This window comes from Schistocerca nitens, chromosome 1, assembly GCF_023898315.1.
Source record: "Schistocerca nitens isolate TAMUIC-IGC-003100 chromosome 1, iqSchNite1.1, whole genome shotgun sequence".
Lineage (NCBI taxonomy): Eukaryota > Metazoa > Arthropoda > Insecta > Orthoptera > Acrididae > Schistocerca > Schistocerca nitens.
This window is the reverse complement of record NC_064614.1, coordinates 1093456009-1093481363: the sequence shown is the minus strand read 5'-3', so window position 1 is coordinate 1093481363 and position 25355 is coordinate 1093456009. Positions and strand designations below refer to the sequence as shown.

The 25355-nt window shown below is 41.0% G+C and overlaps 1 protein-coding gene across 1 annotated transcript in view; it reads left to right on the top strand.

Annotated features, from left to right (window-relative positions):
* LOC126230430 (antho-RFamide neuropeptides-like) overlaps window positions 1–14130 on the top strand; it is a 56728-nt gene extending 42598 nt beyond the window's left edge. Inside the window, exon 2 of the mRNA XM_049942405.1 lies at window positions 14107–14130. Within this exon, the coding sequence (XP_049798362.1) occupies window positions 14107–14130 (24 nt within the window). The remainder of the gene's footprint in view (window positions 1–14106) is intronic.
* Window positions 14131–25355: the final 11225 nt, after the last annotated feature.

The following is a 25355-nucleotide window of genomic DNA, read 5'->3' as shown; positions in this document are numbered from 1 at the left end:
AGGGAAATTCGCAAATATGGGAAATTCGCAAATATGGGAAAATCCCAAATAACGGAAAATCACAAAAATCGGAAAAACACAAAAACCGGAAAATCGCAAAAATTGGAAAATCGTAAATATGGCAGAAGAGAATTTTGTGGCACAACTTGACTAGAAGAAGGAGTCGGTTGGTAGGATGGGTTCATGAATAATGGCAAAAACGCAAATATGGCAAATACGCAAATATGGCAAATACGCAAATATGGCAAATACGCAAATATGGCATGTAGTGTCGGCAGACTTGCCAACACTACGCACACTAATTGTAAGAGGCGGCCAAGATGCACGCGCTAACTCACGAAGGATGGAGTGAGGTCTGATACAGGATACGTAATAATTGCTATAAAGAAAAGTACGTAGCTTCTGGACTACTTAACTTTAATCCATCCTTTGTATACATCGTTCTTGATGAGACATCTGGAGATTGTGGCGATACAAGTGAGACTCTTTAGATACAAGCTATCTAAGGCTAATGGCGCCTTGCTAGGTCGTAGACATGGACTTAGCTGAAGGCTATTCTAACTGTCTCTCGGCAAATGAGAGAAAGGCTTCGTCAGTGTAGTCGCTAGCAAAGTCGTCGTACAACTGGGGCGAGTGCTAGTCAGTCTCTCGAGACCTGCCGTGTGGTGGCGCTCGGTCTGCGATCACTGCCAGTGGCGACACGCGGGTCCGACATGTACTAATGGACCGCGGCCGATTTAAGCTACCACCTAGCAAGTGTGGTGTCTGGCGGTGACACCACATGGCAAATAAGCAAATATGGCAAAAACGCAAATATAGCAAAAACGCAAACATGGGAAAAACGCAAATATGGGAAAAATGCAAATATGGCAGAAGAGAATTTTGTGACACAACTTGACTAGAAGAAGGAATCGGTTGGTAGGATGGGTTCATGAGTAATGGCAAAAACGCAAATATGGCAAATACGCAAATATGGCAAATACGCAAATATGGCAAAAACGCAAATGTGGGAAAAACGCTAATGTGGGAAAAACGCAAATGTGGGAAAAACGCAAATGTGGGAAAAACGCAAATGTGGGAAAAACGCAAATATGGGGAAATCGATTACGTACAAACACTCTGTCCCTCACTCTTTCAGTGTAACAGAAGAAAATAACGAGGTCAAACCCTGAAAATAATAACTACTGTTTGAAAATTAAGTACATTACGTGACTTATGTTGGTAACAACAAAATATTGTGTAATATAAAGCAGAATCTCAAGCAGTTAGAGTAATGTAGATTAAACGTTTCTTCTGCTGCTATGGTTTCCAGAGATCACACTACACGCAAGATGGTAAGGAGTGCAACTATAACAGTAATGCCTCTGCTTTTACGTAATGTGAAGTCGTTTAAAGAACATTCCCTCTTGCATCTGATAATATTTTAAGCTGCATGATTTTATCTTTCATCTTATTGCTCCGTCAGAATATTATTACTCCACAAATATCACTAACAGAAATTTTCAGTTCTCGTGAGTACTACTTGTCAAAGATGTCACATTTTCTTTATTACACGTCTATGGTCATAAATCTTTTCTCATTGGACTACCGTTTTCGGTCTATAATGACCACCTTCAGATCTGTTGTAATATACTGGATCCATTAGCACATGTTTCTATAAAACAGATCTGAACATGGTCATTATAGGCCGAAACCGGCAGTCTGATGACAAAAAATTTGTGACCATAGACACGTAGTAAAGCACATTTATTCTACATTCGGGTCACTGTTCAATTCGCGACCATGGTGCAACTTGTGAAAGATGTCACACGTCGTGGTTATTTCCTGTAGTAAGACTATCACTCAGTCCTTTACTTTACATCCCCTTGTTTTAGATGGACTGGTTTATACTTTCTCAGTCCGACTATTTGAAAAAAAAAATCCGCGACTAAGGTATATATTTACAATAACAATTCCATCACGATGTTTTATCTCAGAATAGTAGTGTACTCTTACACATGACCACTTATTATGGATTCTTCCGTCGCTTCTTGATAGAACAATTCCATATTGAGGGTTGAATAACAGTTAGGCGATTTTTTGTTCTACTGAATTTTATTTGTATCAACTAGTTTTCGGTTTATTAAGCCATCTTCAGATAACTACTCGCTATTGTTTGCAAGGAGCTTGTGTTCTTACGAACCAAACATTCTGGACTAAGATACAGAGCACTTATATCCGATCTTTAGTTGTGGTATTGCTTTGAAATTGTCAAACGGGTCGTTTGACGTTTTGTTCCGTAAAACTGTTCTTTAACATAATAAATCACATTTTATAATTTGTCAGTACCATGTACGACAACAATTAGAATTATTTAGAATATATATTACTACAAAATTACAATTTTTTTGGTATTTGTTGTGAACAGTTGCAAAGACGGATACAATGCAAACAGTGATGTTAAAAAATTTTAATTCAGCACTTCTTTTAGATCGGAGACAGCTTCTGTATATTTTGTGTTGCCCGGGGAAATACTGAAACACTGCGTGGCAGCTCGTAAGCTCGCATGCAAGAGATCAGTGAGTGAGATGATAATCACTTGCATCACTTATTCCAATCACTCAGAATACAGTTTTAATTCATCAATCTAGCGTTAATGCTTTAAAATGAAAGAAAAAAGAAGCAATATGCAAGGCGGATATAGTCGTACCATTACAGTGTGTACCGAGTTCAACGCTTTTTGTACATCAAGAAATACTGTGTTCAGCTGACTGCCTTGATCCATGGTTTTGGAGATGCCATGCGAGGAAAGCAACAGTTCGGAACTTCGCACGACCGGTATTTTGGGGATCGGTGCGGCTGTTGTCCACGTGGGCACCTGGTGCGCACCGATTCGCACTGTGAGAGGGGAGCTGTCAACGCGATATCTCCGGTCTGTCACTCGCAGCCGGCGTGGAGCGCGTCACGCGCCACTTGTTGCTGGCCTGTGCTCTGTGGCCCCGGCGGGCCACGACGCTCGCAGCCAACGGCGGTCCCTTCCTATAGCATTGGGAGCTGCCAGGTGGTTGTAATGAATATTCAATTACTCCAGTATGGGCGGTAATTATCGCATGGCAGTGAAACTTATAGATATTCTAGTTCGTTAAAGCCGATCCGATTATCGCTGGAAAAAAGTAGTTACAATTTTCGCCACCAGATGCAAATCTGGCGCTATGAATGAAAGACGTACAGAAATGTTCCCCTATGTAATGGATTAGGGACGGGACGTCGCAGAGAAGGTCAAACAAGTGCGAAACGCATAATATTGGTGTTTTATTAACTGCCGCTTACACAGTTTGTATAATGTGAGCACCGGAGACGTCAACGAGAGGCTCTACAACTGCGCCTGGTGAACAAAATTGGAAGTAATTTTTTACAGCGCAAATCGGTTTCGCAACCTGACCTAACCTAACCAACGCATCAGAATATCTGCCAAGTTTCACTGCCATACGAAATTACAGCCCAGGCTGCACATTAATTATAACCTCCTGCTAGATATAAAACTTCCTGGCAGATTAAAACTGTGTGCCGGATCGAGACTCGAACTCGGGACCTTTGCCTTTCGCGGGCAAGCGCTCTACCGACTGAGTTACCCAAGCACGATTCACGCCCCGTCCTCACAGCTTGAATTCCGCCAGTACCTCGTCTCCTACCTTCCACACTTCACAGAAGCTCTCCTGCGAACCTTGCAGAACTAGCACTCCTGGAAGAAAGGATATTACGGAGACATTGCTTAGCCACAGCCTTGGGGTTGTTTCCAGAATGAAATTTTCACTCTACAGCGGAGTGTGCGCTGATATGAAACTTCTTGGCAGATTAAAACTGTGTGCCGGACCGAGACTCGAACTCGGGACCTTTGCCTTTCGCGGGAAAGTGCTCTATGACTCTTCATATTGCCCACCGTACACAGGCTGAGACGGCTGTGACACCGCAGATGTATCCACAATGAGTAAATACCGTATTTTTTAATATTGTGTTGTAATAAAAAAATAAAAAAATAAATATTACTAAATATTATTAAATATGCATATGAAAACACATTTTTGTAGGATATAATACGATTGTGTTATTAGAAATGTTCTGTGCTTAGATGAATTTTTAGGCTGTCGGACTTCGTTTCTTACTTCTTCAATTGTAGCTGCGGGCAGCGGAGTCCAAGTATATCGGCGCTTGTCAAAGTTAAGAAAATCCTCCTTACTTGGATTCACTTTGATGTGTTGGCAGAAGAGCCAACACCGTGTTGCTAGAGGGGCCGAAGGGTCGACCTCCATCGCGTCGGGGTACCCGACGGGCGAAGACGACATCTGGTCCGGAGCGGGCAAAAGTTCCATGTCGGAGGACAGCTGGTCACGGGAAGCGATCGGCGGCGCGTAACCCAGGGAGGCGCCCGGCGGCTGCAGCGACGCGTCCACTGCGGGCGGCGCCGGCGGGAGGACCGGCGGCGGTGGCGGCGCGTCGCCATGGGGCAAAATGGAAGGCATCGTCGGTAACACCTGGGGATGAGGCGAGCCAGTAGATGGGTCCCCAGGGCGCTGACCGGACGGCACCGTCGCCGAAAGCAGACGGGGAGCGGCAGAACCCGTGCGACGACAGAGGCGCGGCTGATTGAAATGCCGACGCACCTCACCAGAGGCCCCCAAAACCAAATACATAGTGCGGCCGAGGCAGCGAAGAATGCGCCCTGCGAGCCAACGCCGTGATTCTCGATAGTTGCGATAGAAGACAACGTCGCATGGAGCAAAAGCAGGAGTCTGCCGCTGCACAGGAACCTGATGCGGCGGATGTAGCAAAGACATCAAGGTTCGATGAGGACGACCGTGCAACAAGTCAGCCGGCGAGCGACCATCTCGGGGCTGAGAGCGATACGAGAAAAAGAAGAGCAATAACGCGTCCTCCCGAGAATGCGACTCTTTCAACTTCAACATCTGGGACTTGAAAGTCCGGACCAATCGTTCAGCGGCATCGTTTGACTGTGGAAAAAACGGCGCGGATGTCAGATGTTGAATTCCATTGGCCTTGCAGAATGACTGAAATTCTGCGGACATGAATTGTGGGCCATTGTCGGAAACAATAGTCTGTGGAAGACCTTCAATGCAAAAGATAGCGGATAACGCTTGGATGGTGGCAGATGACGTCGTGGAAGACATCCGGACAACAAAAGGAAAATTACTGAATGAATCTACCACAACCAACCATCGAGCATTCCAGAATGGACCAGCAAAATCGATGTGCAAGCGTTGCCAAGGGGAAGTGGCTTTCGGCCATGCAAAGAATTTCCGCGGTGATGCGGATTGTCGTTCGGCACACGCCATGCAAGAAGAGCACATATTCGTAATCGCGGCATCGATTCCGAACCAAGTACAGTGCTGACGAGCAAGTTGTTTCGTTCGCACTATACCCCAATGTCCTTGGTGGAGAAGCCGTAAGACAGAGGACTGTAACGAACGTGGGACCACGACCCTGGACTGATCATTATCGGAACGCAACAACAAAACACCACGTCGAACAAAAAGTCTCCTTGTGAGCAAAAAATCGGCGAACCAACGGATCCTCGATCCGTGACTTTGACAAGGGCCATTGTGTAGCAACAAAACGCAAAACGGTAGCAAGGACAGGGTCAGCAGCTGTGGCTGTAGCTACACGACGAAAATCAATCGGAAACGATTCGACCACGTCATCGGTTTCCGAATCAATGAACATGCAAGCAAGTTCGGAAGAATCGAATGCTTTATCCTCAGAAACAGGCAAACGGGACAACGCATCGGCGTTTCCGTGCTTAGCAGTGGACCGATACAAGATATCGTAGCGGTACTGCGAGAGGATAATAGACCAGCGAATGAATTTCTGTGCTGTACGTGGAGGTACAGGCTTGTTCGGATGAAAAGCTTCTTTCTCGATCTATGAATAATTTCTTTGCGCAGACGAGAGCAATTTGGACGCAAAGGCAATAGGGCGATCACGCGATCCAACTTTGTGCGCAAGCACAGCACCGATCCCGAAATCCGATGCATCTATCATCAACAAAAGGGGTTTCTGGGGATCGAATGGCGTAAGGCAAGTATTTGAAAGCAACGCCGACTTCAACTGGCGAAAGGCGCGTTCGCATTCCGTCGTCCAGACAAACGGAACACCTTTACAGCGTAAGCGATGAAGTGGAGCTGAAATGGAAGAGGCATGGGGAACATATTTATGATAATAGTTGATTTTTCCCAGCACACTCTGTAGCTGCTTCAAATTCTGCGGCGAAGGCAAGTCTTGTATGGCACGGAGGTGTTCTGTACTGGGATGTATGCCTTGGGCAGTGATTACATGTCCCAGATAGGGTAAGTCACAAGCAAAAAACACATTTGTCCTTCCGCAAGCGAAGACCATTTTGTCGCAAGACCTGAAATAATGTTCTGAGATGGGCTAAATGTTCTTCCGTCTTTCTGGAGATCATTATATCGTCCAGATAGTTTGCTGCAGTAGGGACCGACGCACAAACAGTTTGCAGATACTGCTGAAACAATGCAGGGGCGGATGCACACCCGAATGGCAGTCTTTTGAATCGGTACTAACCAAGATGCGTGTTAACCACCAAGACGCGCTGGGATTCGTCGTCCACTGGTATTTGCAAGTACGCATCTGCTAGGTCCAACTTCGAAAAATATTTACCCGGGCACAGTTTGTCAAAAAGATCTTCCGGGCGGGGTAAAGGATAAGTTTCAATCACTAGTTGTGGATTCACCGTTGCCTTGAAGTCCACACAGTCTCAATTTTCCGGAAGGTTTTGGCAAAATTACTAAGGGTGATGCCCAGAGAGAAGCCTGCACACGTTCAATCACACCTTGTGATTCCAAATCGTGTAACGTTCGTGCGACCTCATCACGCAATGCGTGGGGAACATTGCGCGCTCTGAAAAATTTCGGTTGCGCGTTTACTTTCAGTTCCAAATGTGCTTTATAGTTCTTAGCGCAACCAAGGCCCGGTGGAAAAATGTCTGCAAATTCTTCACATAGACGAGAAACACTGGCTGAAGGCACAGTCTGATTCACTGATAGTACCTGACTGACGATAGACAAGTTAAACAACTGAAATAAATCTAAACCAAACAAGTTCACTGCAGAAGAAGAACGAAGGACGTAAAATGACACAAGTTTTGTTTGGCCCTTGTATGTTGCAAGAAGGCTGCACTGTCCTAACACAGGGATATTCTGACCGGAATAGCTAGTTAGCTTAACATTTGCGGCACACAAGGGAGGTGTGCCCAGTTGTTTGTACGTGTTTTTATTGATCAATGAAACTGCAGCTCCGGTATCGAGCTGGAATGGTATCACGTGGCCATTAATGTCCAAGTCTACAAAAAGTTTATTGTCCTGACGACAAGAGCGACTGTCTCGTGCAACGGGAACTGACACTGGCACAGAATCACTTGCGATTTGACGTGATTTCCGTCGATGTCGACGCGCACTTTTTGTGGGACGAACACAGTCACTGTTAGAGTGGCACTGGGCGGAGTGGAATTAACTACATGAATTTCCATGGGCGAAGGTTCACGAGCCTGAGTATTCTTGGTTCGATTCCGGCGCGAAGCAAAGGGCCTGGAATGGTTTTGAGTGTCCGATCGAAGCTTTTTCTGGCAAACACTTTGAACATGTCCTTTTTTATTACAGAAAAAGCAAATAGCTTGGCGCGACGGGCAATTCTCACGCGAATGTGTAGTAGCACACTGCGGGCATGACTTTAGCACTGCATTTGCTCGCTGGCGCGGCAAACGTAGCGGAGAGCTTGGCGGCAGCTGCGCGGACGAGCGCGAGGGCTGTTTACTATTCCATGCAGCTCGCCTGGCTGGCCGGTTAACGTGACACCGCTGGCGAAGTTGCAAATGATTCATGAGCAAAGTCAAGTGTGTCTTGCCGATCCAATATGTCCATCACTTGTTGAAGGGAGGGATTGACTAGTTTCAAAATCTGTTCCCTGATACGAACATCAGAAACGTTCTGTGCAATTGCATCATGCACCATAGTATCTGATTAAGGGAGTCCACATTCACACTCAAAAGCACAATCCCTAGTAAGGCCTTGCAAAGTGGCAACCCACACCCGATTAGTCTGACCGGCCGTACGTTTGGTACGAAAGAAAGTATACCTTTTTGCAACTACATTGACAGATTCCTTGAAATATGCATCTAATGCAGACAAAATTTCGTCATAGGACAGAGTTGCTACGTCGCGTCGGGGAAACAATTTCACTATCACACGGTACGTGTGCACCCCGACGGATGCTAACAAAAAAGGCTGCCGCTCGTTACCTTGAATTCTGTAGGCGGCGAGATGGAATCCAAATTGGCGTGACCACTCCGTCCAGCTTTCCAGTGCCGCATCAAAAAAACGAAAAGGTGGTGCAACTGCGTGTTGTGGCTGCGGTAGCGGTGGAGCGGCGGCCGCCGCATCGTTTTGCAGTGCACGTTGACCCTGGACGAGCTGTCCAAGGGCATCCAATAAGGTCTGCGTCTGCTGATTCTGCAAGCGATAAAATTCGGACAGTACATCTGGAGATTGTGGCGAAGCCATGACACAAGTAATTTAAGCAAGTATATAGTTAGGAACGAAAAATCCTCGGCGCCATGTGATGTGTTGGCAGAAGAGCCAACACCATGTTGCTAGAGGAGGCCGAAATGCACGCGTTTAAATACACGCAGACTGGCGTGAGGTCTGGAACGGGACAATGTCTTGAGAATTGCAATAAAGTACGAAAATCTTGTAATACTTAACTTTAATCCACAATTGGTGAACATCTCTCTGGACTGTACATCATTTCCATATTAATATAAACTGGTAATGGCGCCTTGCTAGGTCGTAGCAAATGACGTAGCTGAAGGCTATGCTAACTATCGTCTCGGCAAATAAGAGCGTATTTGTCAAAGTAGCATCGCTAGCAAAGTCGGCTGCACAACTGGGGCGAGTGCCAGGACGTCTCTCTAGACCTGCCGTGTGGTGGCGCTCGGTCTGCTATCACTGACAGTGGCGACACGCGGGTCCGACGTATACTACCGGACCGCGGCCGATTTAAAGGCTACCACCTAGCAAGTGTGGTGTCTGGCGGTGACACCACACACTTCACTTGACCGAGTTAGGTGGCGCAGTGGTTAGCACACTGGACTCGCATTCGGGAGGACGACGGTTCAATCCCGGCATGGTAGCTCAGTGTGTTCGGCCAGAGGGTTTAGCTACCCTCTGTAATAAAAAACTAAGTGAACGGATCAACGAACAACCTGAACGAGTGTCATCGGACGCCCGCCACGAACAAAGTAAATGAACAATATAGAATAAGAAAAAGACAAAATGAGATTAAAAAATCCCGATTCAGGTCATCCTGATTTAGGTTTTCCGTGATTTAACTAAATTGCTCCAGGAAAATGCCGGAATGGCACGGCCGATTTCCGTCCCCATCCTTCCCTAATCCGATGAGACCGATGACCTCGCTGTCTGGTCTCCTCACCCAAAAAACAACCCAGCCCCACTTCACTTGAATAAGAAATAATTAATACTGGCATTAAGTTTCTTTCTTATTTCAAACATGTGCAATACAAAATACTCGCAGCCCGTCATTCTCCGCACTGCACTACTTAACAGAACTTCTACATACAAGAGACTGTGTAAAAAACAAAATCATGTACAAAAAATTGAATGAATGTTTTTTCTTTCATTTGTCTACACCTTACTGCGCATTGACAATTAACGTCTTTTCCAACGCTTACGATCGATCGGTGTCTCATTTTTTGTTTTTTAATAAATCTTAATTTTACGATGTTCTGGGGGTCTTTCACCATCTACTTATACAATTGCCTCCACACTGTACGATGACATGGTATGGACAAGTACAGTTTTTTGTATGTCTTTATTTACATTTGCCGATAGGGTCGCTGCCCTTTATTTGTCGGATTTTCTTTTATTTAATGGAATGGATATGTCAGTTTATCCTATGTATGTTAAATTTCTAGAAAAAATTAAAAGATTATATACATAATATGATAGTCCATTAAATATTTGAATTTAGCGCACTAACAATAACGTTCAGTTTGCTTCATTCTCGCTGCCGGTTTCTTGCTGGCGCACTGGCCGATTTGGCGGCTAAGATCTACACCCTAACGGTCAAGATGCTAGATGCAACCGTTGCACATGCGTGCACTCGCTTTCTTAGTATTGATTTCACATTGAGCGTCACACTTTTACCTGAGTGTCACATATCGAAGAATTGCCGTGGCGTTTGTCTTAATTCTGGGTGTAGCGGGTGTGCGCTTATTGTTCAAAACCTGACGCCGTGGCAGAAGATCTCCATTTTTACGGCCCGGGCGTCATTTTTATCCGTCGTACTCGCATTTTCAGCGGAGAGAATCCCGGCCAACAGCATCAGTTGATGAGGCAAGTACCTGCTCCAGGAGCTATAGTTCACTTGTTAAAGTATCAAGCGTTGTGAGCCACGATACTCAGAAATTACGAGGGTTGTCCAGAAAGTAAGTTCCGATCTGTCGCGAAATGTAAACCACTGGGAAAATCCGGTAAAGCTTTGCACAGATGTGTTGGGCAGTGTCTCCAGTATGCCCGTCGATCGTGTCGCGTCGCTCTTTTCAGTTTCGAGTGAACAGTGAGCACGTAAAGATGCGTAGGGAATAGCGTCTCCCGCCATGTATGAGGGCCTGGTTAGAGATTTCGCCTGTGTCAGGCAGCCCACATAACACAACTGTCGACCAGTTCCGTCTTCATGCCGATTCTCGGCCGGGCACTGCAGAGGTAATGGAGACGCTCCTGCAGCGTTTCCGATGAGAAGTGTTTGATCACCCGCAATACAGTCCGTAATTGATTCCCTCTGAGTCTTGTCCCAGCTCACAAGAACCGCTGGCTATGAAGACAAAATTTTTCGACAGACAACGAGCTTCAGAGCAGTGCAGATAACTGCCCGAAATCACAGGCGGGTGCTTTCTATGACAAGGATATTGGAAAGTTGATACAATACTACGACAGAACTCGAAGCTGGAGCGGCGACTATGTAGAGAAGTAGGTTGAAGGTGTACCTAACTGTTGCAAATAAAACGTTTCTGGTTTTCACTGTGGTTTCCATTTCGCGACCGGTCAGAACTTACTTTCTGGACAACCCTCGTATTTCGTTGCACACGCGTGTTCATGTCACCTCAGTTGACCCTCCACTTGTTGAAAGACACATATAGCCGGCCAAAACATAGTATTAATTGCTTGTAGTTAAAGTTCATTTTTTCATATGGAGTTTGGTTTCCAATAAAAATTCATTCAAGTATTGAGTTACAACAGTATACAAACATGATAGCTTATATCTATGGCTTACAGTCCATCCATCACTTATACTACGAACATAAATTTCTTAAGTTTTAAAACGTCATAAAATTTTCATCTCAATTTGTTTGTTAGTTTCAACTTCTCTTCGTTCACATCACATGTACAAATTAATTACATATCACATTATTATGAGAATTCAAGCATAAGATACATTTGTGTTTCATTTTACAGATCGACTTTTATCGCTTATGGTAGCTCATTTCTTACTTAGGTAGAGGAGGTTGAAAAACATTGGAAATAGGACTAAAAGATTGCGCACTGCTGGTGGCCTAACTACGCTTGGTGCCGCCTCCTTGTTTGCGAGCCGCGCGTGTTAGCCATGCGGTCTGAGGCGCCTTGTCAAGGTTCGCGCGGTTACCCCGTGGGAGGTTCGAGTCCTCCCTCGGGCATGGGTGTGCGTGTTGTCCTTAGCGTAAGTTTAAGTTAGTGTAATTAGCGTGTAAGCCTAGGGACCGATGACCTCAGCGGTTTGGTCCCATAGAACCTTACCACAAATTTCCAAAAAATTACTTGTTTGGGAGGGAAGAAAGGAAATACTCATCTACTGGTTCAAGGATTTATGAGGAAATGTTACTCGTACACTGATGGACTAGTTGCAAAGGAGCTTTTGTTCCATTGGAATAATGTGTACAGACTAATCATTCACGTAGTATCATGTTGTTTCTTCATGTGTTAGTGCTGTTTATTTCAATTCACGTGTAGCTTAGTGTGAAACATGGCGTTTTAACCATCGTAGACTTATTTTTCTCGATGAACTGGAAATGTCATTATTGGTTTTTATAAAATCACAGGCTTAAACGTTTGTGTATACTCTGCAACGAATAGATACTGATAATTGTCACGGATATATACTGCGACGATGCGTATTTCATTTTTCATTTGCGTTATGGCGTTTGTATAATTATCTTTATACTAACTTGTTTACTCGAGGTGCGGCCCGTTTCTTCATTTGGTACCTGCTACCCTCGACGTAATTCTCTTCTTCTGGGCCGTGACGAAGCACCGGTTGCTGAAAGAAAAAACTTAAAACTAACTTGAAACTAATTGCATTTCGTAGCTCGGTGGTCACTGTTACATTTGGTCATTGCATACGTCCGCAGATAATTCCATACGTTGTTCAAATTCATAGATATTCGTTTATTCTGTTACCCATTACGATAATTTACTCTGCAAAGAAAATTATTTTACATTTCTCACTGTATTTGGTCGTTAGTCCTTAGTTTACACGTCTCGTATAGTTTATCATAATACTTCCTTTTGCCTGTGAATACGTTGTATATTGCTTAATATTTAATTAACTCTCTGTGTACATATATCAATAGGTTCCTTAGTTCTTAGATATTAGATATAATTGTGTAGTATTTCCGATTACTTTGTATTTAAGTTAAGTACTTGTATATACTGCATTTCTATGTAGTTCGCCTTCTGTCAGCCTGTCGCGCATGCGCGCGGGTCAATGCCTCCTCCTCTACTACTGACGTCAGCGAGTATTGTTGAACGCGGACAGCTGAGAGATAAGCTAATTTCGTTCATACTTTCATTCGCATGAAGCGGTATGTACTTCTCATTGCTGTTAATTTTATGCCTACGTGCAAAAGTCAGAAGAATTACTTATGCCTATACACATTACTTTATCTTAAAATAACCTCCAGAAGAAAAATAAGTTTTATGTACACTATGTACAATTATCTTGTGATAGAAATAAAAAATCCTACCTAGCTTCATCATTCTATAAACGCTTTTATGTCTTTATGGGGGTGAAGACCCTTGTCTCTTCCTGTTTACTCATAAACTAACCTGTACGTCCCAGGGTATCGTATTTTGGAAATTACATATGGTCCTGGATAAAGTAATTGCTACTTCTTATTCAGTTTGACAATTTTTGTCGATTTAGGATGCGTCCATAAGAGGACTCATTGCCCTTCAAAAATTGTGTATCACGTTTCAGTTTTTATTATAAATTTTTCTTCTATACTCGGCCCTGATTTCTAGTGTAACCATAGCTTCTTTGATTTTGTCTTGTAGTGTCATTTCTGTAGTGTTCCTGTAGTGGGTATCTTTGATAGGGGCGACCACCACTCATTCCTTTGTTTTGTGCGGAACATCAGTTCATTAGGTGTGAAACCTGTTGAAGAACGTGGAAGGCTATTGACAACTTGCATGAAGGGTGTTACGTATTCTACCCTTTCAGGTCTGTTTGTGAGGGGTGTACGTCCTAATAAACCGGTTAAATTCTTTAAAGACTCGTTCTACTGGGCTTGCTTCCGGGTGATAAAGGCTTACTAATATATGCTTTATGCCCTGTCTTTATATATATATAATTCTACTGTACGTGTGTATGTCACTGAACTCCTCCTAAACGGCTGGACCGACTTGAATGAATTTTTTTGTATGCGTTTGGGTGGCGCCCTGGATGGCTTAGATTCACAAATCAGCCCGGCAGATGGCACTGCAGTCGGTATCTAGGTTATTTATCTACACTGCAACTAAACGTCTGGATCGACTTGAATAAATTTTTGTGTATGCATTCAAGTGGGGGCCTGGAAAATTTACATTCTTAACTCAACACGGTAGGTGACGTTGCATTTTTGTGTGCAATATTGAGCGTATTATATTCAGATATGCGTTGCGTGCATAGGACTTCGTTTATTTATCGACATTTTAATTTGAGTGTGTTATATTAAGTGTGTTCTGTTATTTTACATTTTAATTTTTTTGGTGTGTTTTGATATTTCAGGTGTCGCATTTCAGTGAATATTAAGCGTCTTATATTCACATATAAGTTACGTACATAAAACAATGCCACGTCTTCGTGGACGAGGAGGTAATATTGGTCGACAGACTCGGAATTCACAATTACTTCAGAACCGTCGGTTAAATAGATCGGCAGAAGATCAACTGACGGACAATGAAAATTTAAGAAACCACGCTGCAATCAGATGTGCTAATGAAAGTCAAGAGCAACGCAACAAACGCCTTCGAGCTCATGCATTGAGACAAAGACTGGACAATCAACGAGTCGCCGACACATTCAGAACATGTGAACAACAGCGTTAGCAAGTATATCGCGCATTGACACGTGCATCACTTCTTCGCCTTGCGTTTGAATATGAGTCGGGCAACCACTATTTGTCACATTCACAAATTGTAATCGGTGCTATGAACAAACAATGCCAACACTGCCATGCACTCAAATACAAAGGTGAATCGGCCGGTTTTGCTGCGCGTCTGTTGTATTGCCACCATTGAATTCGCCGCCAGAAACATTGAAAACACTATTGGCTGGAGCTATATCTCAGTCTAAATTGTTTTTGCGTAAAATTCGCAAATTCAATTCGTGCTTTCAAATGACATCATTTGGAGCAGCAAAAATCGTTCAGAATGAGGATGGTCGCAATTTTCAATCAACGTTTAAGATTCAAGGCCAAGTGTATCATCACATTGGTTCTTTAATGCCGATGTCTGATACCGCCTCAAAACTTCTACAAATCTACATCATGGGTGATGAGGAGCAGCAAATAAACGCACGCTGCCAGTACAACCACATCGAGCAGATGGAGGAGCAAGAAATTGTGGGTATTTTAGAACCGTTTTTACAGAATCACAACCAGTTGGTCCGGTTGTTCAATACCGTTTCAAAAAGACTGCAAAACGACAACTATACGATCGTCATCAAAGCAGACAAAGTACTATCTGGGCAGCACACGGGCCGATATAATGCACCGACCGTTAATGAAATTGAAGTTCTCATGGTTGGCGACGCATTTGAACGTCGAAATATATGAATCCAACGCAGAGATAACACAGTGCATACGATTGAAGACAGTCATCGCTCTTACGAAGCTTGCAATATCCGTTGATATTTTGGGAAGGAGAAGATGAATATCATTTAAATATCAAACAAAGAAATCCAGCAACAGGTACAATCTACACATGTCATTACCTAATATTTTATTTTTATGCAAGGTAAAACAATGTCGATTTGTGGGTTGGATCTAGAAAATCCGGTCTTTTCACATGGCCAAGTATATGTGGCGTGTTCTTCCGTTGGAAAACCGTCAAGTTTATTCATTTATACTCCTCAGGAATTGACTACAAATGTTGTTCATCAACTCGCATTAAGATAAAATTAAAGAAACATTATGGATTATAACGAATTGCTTTTAGAAAAATTGATGTTATTTCAACATAAAGAATAACGAAATTATTACTTTATTTGTCTTTAATTTCATACTTTGTTTAATATCCTAATCGCTTGGAATATCATGCAGGACAACGTCTGTCGGGTCCGCTAGTGAGATTATAAATTGTTTCCACTTTTGCCCAGCGAAATATGAAGCATTATCAGTTAGTAGTACCTTTGGTTTACCTGCTCTTCTCAAACAGTCTCCCTCAATTTTTTTCTGATATTTGTGGCTGTTGAATTTTTAATGGCAGACACTTTGATATGTTTCGTGAAAATATCGTGTAGTGCTACTACGTATCTTACTCCTCCTTTACTTCTTGGACATGGACCAGCTGTGTCCAGGTTTACTGTATCGAGAGGGTTTTTGTATTCGGTGTAGCTCAGTATATTGTTTACACATTGGACTTTTTTGACTTTTGACATATTGCACACTCTCTTAGTACCTTTAAGACTTGTCTTCTCAAGTTTGCAAAATAACGAAGTGTTGCAATTTTTTCAGTACATTTGCCTACTCCATAATGTCCCCATACTTCATGTCTGTGTCTTATAAATTCGTCGATATAATCTTCAGGTATACACACACACACACACCATTGATCAGATTTTTCATGTTTCCTACGAAACAAAACCCCCTTTGTACTCCTGATACCATTTACTTACCTTTCCACCGTCCTGCTTAAAGTTTTGCATGACTTTCCTCCATCTGCGAGCTCACTGTTGTATAATTTTCATTTGCTTAAAAAAGTATGGTAATCAGACTGTTGTGTTGTACCTTGCATTAATAACGTTTTGATTTCTGCATCTTGCTCTGTTAATTCACTCAATTCCTCTAAACCTTGTGGTAACGTAGACAAGGCATCTGCAATAACATTTTGACTTCCTTTAATATAAATAATTTCGAAATTGAATTTTTGTGAATATAGACACCACGTAGCTAATCTATGATGCAATAGTTTACATGTTAAAAGAATTGACAATGACTGATGGTCACAGTAAACTTTGGTATTCTTGCCCCACAAAAAATATTCAGACTTTTTAAATGCTCATATTACCACTAAAATTTCCAATTCTGACACATAGTAAAATCTTTCTGCTTCCGATAACGTGCGAATAGCAAAATTGATGATCTTGGGTACTTCCTTACCTTCTTCCTCTCGCATCTGGAGCAAGAATGCCTCCAGATATTGAGATAGGGCATCTATGCATAGACAAAAATCCTTGAACATGTCAGGGTGGCTAAGAATGTTTGCATTGACTAACACCTTCTTAATGTTATTAAAGTCGTGTTGACATTTACCATCCCAAAACCAAAGCCTATTTTTTGGTAACAAGTGGAGCAATGCATCACTGTTCATCAGTTGCTGTGGTACGAATTTACGAAAAAAGGATGCTACTCCTAAAAATGTGTGTTGTTTTTTATTCCTTGGAGCTGTACAATTGCGTATGGCATCAAGTTTTTTCGAATTAGGTAATGTACCTTTTTCTGTCACAACATATTCTAAAAATCAGACTTGCTCCTTTCCAAAACTAGAATCTTTTAAGCTGGCTGTTACTCCGTAATCAGCAAACCGTTGAAGCACCTGTTCAATGAGCCTGATATGTTGTAACCAAGTGGACGTGGCTGTTAGCATGTCATCTACATAAACAGTGACTTTGCTGATCAATTGTGGTCCCAAAACCTTGTCCAGTGCAGATATAAACACTCCTGCGCTACTGTTCAGTCCAAAAGGTAGAACACGGAATCCGTTAATTCTCCCACCAAAAACAAATGTATATTTTCGACTTTCTTCATGGAGCTTTATTTGCCAGTAGGACATCTTGAGATAGAGTATACTGAAACATTTTGTACTGTAAAACTTTAGAAGCTGTTCGTTCACGTTGTATGGTCTTATGCTTACTGGCACTATAATATTATTGATACCTCTCACATCTGGACATCTGGAACTAATCTTATAGAACTGTCTGGTTTACTTACTGGTAATATTGGTCTACATATGGTGAAAATGAAGGTTGTATGATTCCCCATTTAATCATATGATTGATCTCTTTCCTTACTGCCTCTCGTTTTGCCCATGGAATAGGACATGACATTACACAAAATGTCTCATGTGGATAGACTTCAAATTTATATTCATAATCTTTGATTACTCCTGGCACCTTATTGAAAACATTTGCTTACTTAAATATCAACTTAGAAATTTCTTGTCGTTCCATATCACCTAGTACCTCTGATTCACTTAGTTTCTGCTCTAACAGTTCGTAACTAACCTCAGTGTTTGCCCCTTGTTCAGTATCAGATTTGTTTGTGAAATATACAGCTGGAAAGGAATATTGTGCTATTACTATTGGCTGGCTTTTTTTTACTTTCATCAGGTGTTTTCAATAAATCAATAGAAAAAATCTGATCGTTTACATAAAAGTGACATTTACCATTACCTATGTCAATCTATGTTTTGAATGTTCTAGACGTGTACATACCAATAAGACTGACTATAAGTTTGTCAATTATAAGAAACTTGCACTTCACTGTAAAATGTTCATGGAATAAGTGCCTGATGCTTAACCAATTTAGTCTTACTGCCTGCAGCAGTTTGCACCTTGCAGTTTTGTACAGAAAATGTTGGGAATTTTCCTCTCTTCTTCAATTCACAAAAAAATGCATTTGACATTAGATTGGTAGTTGAACCTGTATCTAAAATTAACTGTGTGTCAATGCTAAATATTTTCACCTTAATGATTGCTTGTATTTGTTCTCTCTGAACTTTATCTACAGTATCTAACTCATGCTGATACAAATCATCCTTGATGACACCTTGTTTGCCAATCCTTATGAAACATGTTTGTAGTTTTGCTTTATCTCCACTCCCTGAGAGGTCAATAGCCTGGTGCTTAACTACGACCGGTTGGTGTTTTCCGGCGGCGTAGTGTGACTTAATTCATTGCTTGGAGTAATTTCAGTTAGTTGCACTGAGTGTATACTTCGTCAATTTGTGTTGTTACCAGCTGTGCAGTTATTTTGCTGCCCAAAGGTCGTCTGCGGTACAGCGTGAGGCATGGCATTGTTGCCGCGCGTCGGCCACAGCTGCTGCTGAATGTTTCCATTCATTTTCGGCATAAGCCCTTGTTATGGTGAATTGTAATTCGCTCGTGCGTTGAAATTACCCACGTTGTTTTGAAAATTTCTTTTAAATCGTTTGTTTTTTCTGTTCTCGTTACCTCTGGGTATGCAACTTTGCTGTTGTGTGTACCAACCTTGCTGTGTGTTTAGATCAATTTTTACTGACTGATTTACATAACTATATTGTTGTTGTGCCTGATTTTCTGCTGCTCTGTTGGGTACAGGTCTTTCCTCATAAATTAAGTCGATAGAATCGAGCACTGACAGAAAATATTCAGTGTCGTGCTCTGTCGTTGTGACTAATTTTTCTCTAATGTGCGATGGTAAACGGCTTTTCAAAATTTTTAACACGTGTGCCTGTGATATTGGGTTCGTCCAGTAGCGTGTATTGTTCAGGTATTTTTCAGAGTACCCACGTATTCTACCATATTTGCCTTTGAACGGTGCGGGGTTGAAAACCTCGCGTCTGAGTCTTTCTTGCACAGCCTCAGACCAGTATTTGTCGAGGAAAGTTCGTTCAAATTGGATATAAATGCTGTAACGTTCGGCCACTTCAGTTGCCTATAAAAGAACGTCACCTTGCTTATATCCCATCACAAATCTGATTTTCTGTGCTTCCGTCCAGTTTCGCGGAAATACATGACTAAAAGCACTGATAAATACTGCGGGATTCATTCTTTTACCTTCGGTACTGAATGTAGGGAACTGTCGCTGTCTTAGAGCATACCTTCGTCTGCAAAAATAGTTGATAGGCACACGGCATTTTCGGTAGTATTGATGTGGTTATTGTAGTTACCTGTAATTCCAGTTGGTAATTGCTCAGGTATCCGATTTGTGGTATGTTTACATTTTGCACTCTACAGCTGTCACTGGTACCTACTGTCGGACTCGTGACAATCTGTGGATAAATACCAAGAGGTTCTGGTTTTTAACTGTAGCCAGTGAATTATTTACACGCATATTTCGAGATCAGGTAGTATTTTCTTCTAAAAGATTGCGAATCCTGTTTTCTGCGGCTTGTGGATTAATGTTTACCTTGAAACTACCTGGCAGATTAAAACTGCGTGCCGAGTTCGAGTCTCGGTCCGGCACGCAGTTTTAATCTGCCAGGAAGTTTCATATCAGCGCACACTCCGCTGCAGACTGAAAATCTCATTCTGGAATGTTTACCTTCTTCACTATTTCATTTCCTTTTTTCTGAATAGCCTTCTCTACTACATCTGTGTATAACTTGCAATCGCTTACTAACTTTTCTGCCACACACCGTCAGGTGGCACGCGGAGTATGGATGTAGATGTAGATGTATTACCGTTACGTATCGTACCTGCTCCAGCTTAACTAACAATATCACTCAGATTTTCATTGATATTCTCTCTCTCTATCTTAGCACATGCTGAGTCAACTTCTAATGCTGCTACTCTTAAAGTAAGCTCTTCTACAGTTAGAGGTACACCTTCATAGTCTCTGTTTAGTTTGTTAACGACATTGGTTACCTTTTTTACTGTTGAAACCAACTGGTTTTGTGTGGATTCAGTGTTTGTGTTTGCATCTGTGGTTTTCTTTATCTGTTGCTCTACTCGATCATGATGATCGTTAAAAGAATCTACCTTCTGTTTTAACTCCATAATGTTACTGTTAACGTCAGAAAGTACTTCATGCTTTACTTGTTTCTTCATAACATTCAATTTTTCGTCGATTTCAGTGCGAAAATTTTAGGCTAAGTCATCGAATTTCTGTGGGACCGTGTCTTGCAAATCCCTGAATACTTGTTTTTGTTCTTGTTTCATTGTATTTAGAGCTTGTCTAACAGTGTTTTGTTGCTGTTTTACCGTGTTCATATCATGTGTGACGGTGTTCAGATTCTGTGTCAAGTTGTCAATTTTGGTATTCATATCTTGTTTCATATCACTGAAAGTGGTGTTCATATTTATTTCATATCATCAGATTTCGTGTTTATGTTATCAAATTTCACGTTTATGTTAGATAATAACTGCCATAGTAGTGCTTCAGTAGTACTACTATGATTGCCGTCAGCTGTACTTTCTAAGTTAATATTTGTGTTTTGAACAAGTGATGTTTGTAACGTGTTGTCAAAATCATATTAGAATCGCTCTCCAATGTTTCATTCATGAGAGGTATGTCGCTCTGGGAGATGCGTGATATTGTCTCGTCAATTGTAAACATTGGATCGTCAAGGTTATTCTACTGAGGACCGTCGCTATCATTTGTCACACCTGCGACACTCATCTCTGATCTACTTAAACTTTCTGCAGTAGGCATGCATGGCGCCTGAACTGCAGTTAATCGATCGCGCAATTCTACGCCATCTTCGCTGATGGCGTTTTCGCTATCAACAGTGGTCATATATTTTTCGGCCATGTTATATGAATATGCAAAAAATAAAATTTTCACAAAAACGTTAAAATTTCATAAGCTAGTTATTACACTTGACAAATGTAATTTACGTAATGTCAAAGCCTGTTTTACGTCTATTATGATATGCAAACTATTATACTGCAATTTATTTATGTTTTCCTGACAATATGTATCACATTGAAAAACTCCTGTAAATTTCTCGCAAATAAAATTCAAGGCGCGAATAATGAGGAGAAGGTTTCTATCTACATCAAAAGAGGCGCTGCCAAGCATAACCATGCAAGCAACTTGCGTAGCCGTCCTACCTTTGCTGCGTCAAACAAAACAGCTTACTATGGAAAATTTTGCGTCACCTGGTTCCAATTCTTATTCCTTTCAAAAATTTTCTCCTCAATTTTGCCTTTTTGCATTACTTGCTCCCTGTCGTGATTAATGCAAACTGAAAATACAGACAATTAATTTTTATGACCGGTAACAATGTCATAGAAATTTCTTACTATAACAATAATTAACAAACCCTACTCACAACCGGTGCCCAGAATTCCTGGCACACAGGTTGACAGTTGTGTTCTAATAAAAAATTAATAAATAAATATTACTAAATATTATTAAATATGCATATGAAAAAACATTTTTGTTGGATACAACACAATTGCGTTAATAGAAATGTTCTGTGCTTATACGAATTCTTAGGCTATCGGACTTCGTTTCCTACTTCTTCAATTGTAGCTGCAGCCAGCGGACTCCAAGTACACCGGCGCCTGTCATAAATAAGAAAATCCTCCTTCCTAGGATTCACTTCACTTGAATAAGAAATACTTAATACTGGTATCAAATTCTTTTCTTATTTCAAACATGTGTGATACAAAATACTCGTAGCCCGTCATCCTCTGCACGGCACTACTTAACAGAACTCCTACATTCAAGAGAGTGTGTAAAAAAAACAAAATCATGAACGAAAAAATGAATGAATGTTTTTCCTTTCATTTGTCTGCACCTTACCGCGCATTGATACTTAACGTCTTTGCCAACGCTTATGATCGATCGGTGTTTCATATTTTTGTGTTTTAATAAATCTTAATTGTACGATATCCTTGGGGTCTTTCACCATGTACAAAAGATGGGGCCGATTAAATTAATTTGTGTTTCATGAAATGTGAGTTACATATGAATAACACCTGTACAGATGAAAACTGGAAGTTTAACATTTTACAAAAGCTGGGTATGAATATTCAGTGTGTCCCCTTCTTGCTCCTCAGCGTAATAATCCATCCCAAGTAAGTACATTTTAGGAATAAATATTCCATCATTCTTGAACTATTTTACTATCGTCAGCAGGAAATAATTACAAACAAAACATGTTTTACTCCGCTCTTGATTCCTGCTAGTTGTCTGAGGTCGGGTTTCTTATCTCATGGTTGAAGCACATTTCTTCACGTTTTTCGTCGTTTATGAACATCAGGTCAGCTGTTTACGACACAGCTTCTACAGACAAGTGAGACAAACTACAAATATCTTTAGACGAATGGTACACTATCTCTCAAGTCGTAAGTTCATCATAGACAGACTGTCATACTATCTTTACTCGTCGCGACCAAAGACGGATTCCTAAGATTCGCTCGCATCTCCAGTATTTACAATCTCTTATTTCCCGCGAAACAGAAACGTTTCAATTGGAATAATTGTGTAACTGCCACATTAATTTGGTCAAAATACACATTCTTAGAAGCACGAGGATTAGTGTTACAATAATATAGTTATGGTTATTAAGATTTTATTCAATTTTACAAAAGAAGATACTACAATGCGAAAGTTTTACTAACAATAACTTTTCGAACAACTTTTTTGAAAAAAAAAACTTGCGCTTTCAAAAGTGGAGAAAAGGAGTTTTCAATTGAGATATGTCAAGCATTATAAAAATAATTTCTGTAGAAATTATTGGCAGTACAAACTTCGTTGATATCGCAATTTTATCATATTCCTTTAAACAAAATGTGTTGAATAGAAGTAACTGCGCTATTACAGTCGGTAGACATAACTTTATGTGAATAAGACAGTTTAACGTAAAAAAATTTTAATAAAATTTCGACAGTTTCTGAAACATACATTACCTATCTAATAGACAGTATAAAAGGAATATAATGTTATTTGGAATATCAGTTCCTTTATTTTAACATAAAACATGTAATGACGAGCTTTTATTACTGTATGTTAAGCATATGTGTTATATTTGATTATAGCTTAAAAGAAATGCCACTTTTAGTTACAACACGTCCTGGATAAAAAACTGCTTATAAGTGATGACATGTATCTTACAGTTCAGGGAACATCTAAATGGTAGACAGACACGAAGAAGGCCCGTGCTCCGTGCTTTTCAGAAACACCCAGTTCATTGAAATTTATTAAATCAGCGTCTTATGTTCTTTTTGGTTAGTGTTTCATCGTTAAACCGGAGACGAAATTCTCTCTGTTCTGAAATAACTGAGTCAATTTACCTGAATTCAAGACCACGCCAATAATTCTGAGACAAGTTGCATACAGTGAAACGTAGACTTGGTACATAGCAAGTGTTTATTTGTTTAAATCTGCACTATGTCAAATCGATGTACCTCCTCGTATTAAATTGCTCTCAGAAGGTTGTAAAAACGAACAAATAAAATTATTTCCAAATGTACTATTTTAGTTCTTAAAAAATAATAATATTTGTAGTCAATGCAGCTTAGCAAGTTGTCTGTATTGAGGTGATGGGGCTGCTCTTTATTTTGTTCAAGTACCTTACTCACTCAAGCTCAATAACTATAGTTCTTTATGAACTTTAAATTCACATTTGAATGATAGGGTGGGATTAGGGAATTCTAACAATTTTGCATGAAATATCATTTTATTGTGTATACTTATACAGGGTGAATCACGTAAAACCTGTACCGCAACTATTTCAGAAATGGGAAGTGCTGTTGACGTGCGTTTTCGCAGAATGGACTGGTAGTCAGGGGCTCCTATTGTTAGCCAATCAACAGATTGTAAAAATATTTAGAAAATGTATTTTTGTGTAAACATACAAATTTTTAAATGGAACAATGCCTATTGAGATTAACAAACTAAAAGTAAGCTAAATTAGAAGGTCAATGGTGTTTGTTGCGGGATTACAGTGAGAGTCGTTTACGAGGTACCCTATTTTGAAAGATCCCCACATTGACATCTGTACAATACCTGATGTAGCACACACTAAAGAGCAACACTAGTTACGTGTGTTCTGACCAGTAATGAGCCAACTGACCATCATAGTATAATAGCTGGCGAAGAGTTCTCGGGCTTCCAGCCGGGTGGCGGTGTCTTCAAACTGCGACGTTTCGACGAGTGACATACACATCATCTTCTGGCGAAGATGACGAGTATGTCACTCGTCGAAACGTCGCAGTTTGAAGACACCGCCAACTCGGCTGGAAGCCCAAGAATTCTTCGCCAGCTGTATACGCCGGGAAAGCATACATTCACACTTGCAGTATAATAGTTTGCATATCATAATAGACGTAAAACAGGCTTTGACATTACGTAAATTACATTTGTCAAGTGTAATAACTAGCTTACGAAATTTTAACGTTTTTGTGAAAATTTTATTTTTTGCATATTCATATAACATGGCCGAAAAATATATGACCACCGTTGATAGCGAAAACGCCATCAGCGAAGATGGCGTAGAATTGCGCGATCGAACAACTGCAGTTCAGGCGCCATGCATGCCTACTGCAGAAAGTTTAAGTAGATCAGAGATGAGTGTCGCAGGTGTGACAAATGATAGCGACGGTCCTCAGTAGAATAACCTTGACGATCCAATGTTTACAATTGACGAGACAATATCACGCATCTCCCAGAGCGACATACCTCTCATGAATGAAACATTTGAGAGCGATTCTAATATGATTTTGACAACACGTTACAAACATCACTTGTTCAAAACACAAATATTAACTTAGAAAGTACAGCTGACGGCAATCATAGTAGTACTACTGAAGCACTACTATGGCAGTTATTATCTAACATAAACGTGAAATTTGATAACATAAACACGAAATCTGATGATATGAAATAAATATGAACACCACTTTCAGTGATATGAAACAAGATATGAATACCAAAATTGACAACTTGACACAGAATCTGAACACCGTCACACATGATATGAACACGGTAAAACAGCAACAAAACACTGTTAGACAAGCTCTAAATACAATGAAACAAGAACAAAAACAAGTATTCAGGGATTTGCAAGACACTGTCCCACAGAAATTCAATGACTTAGCCTAAA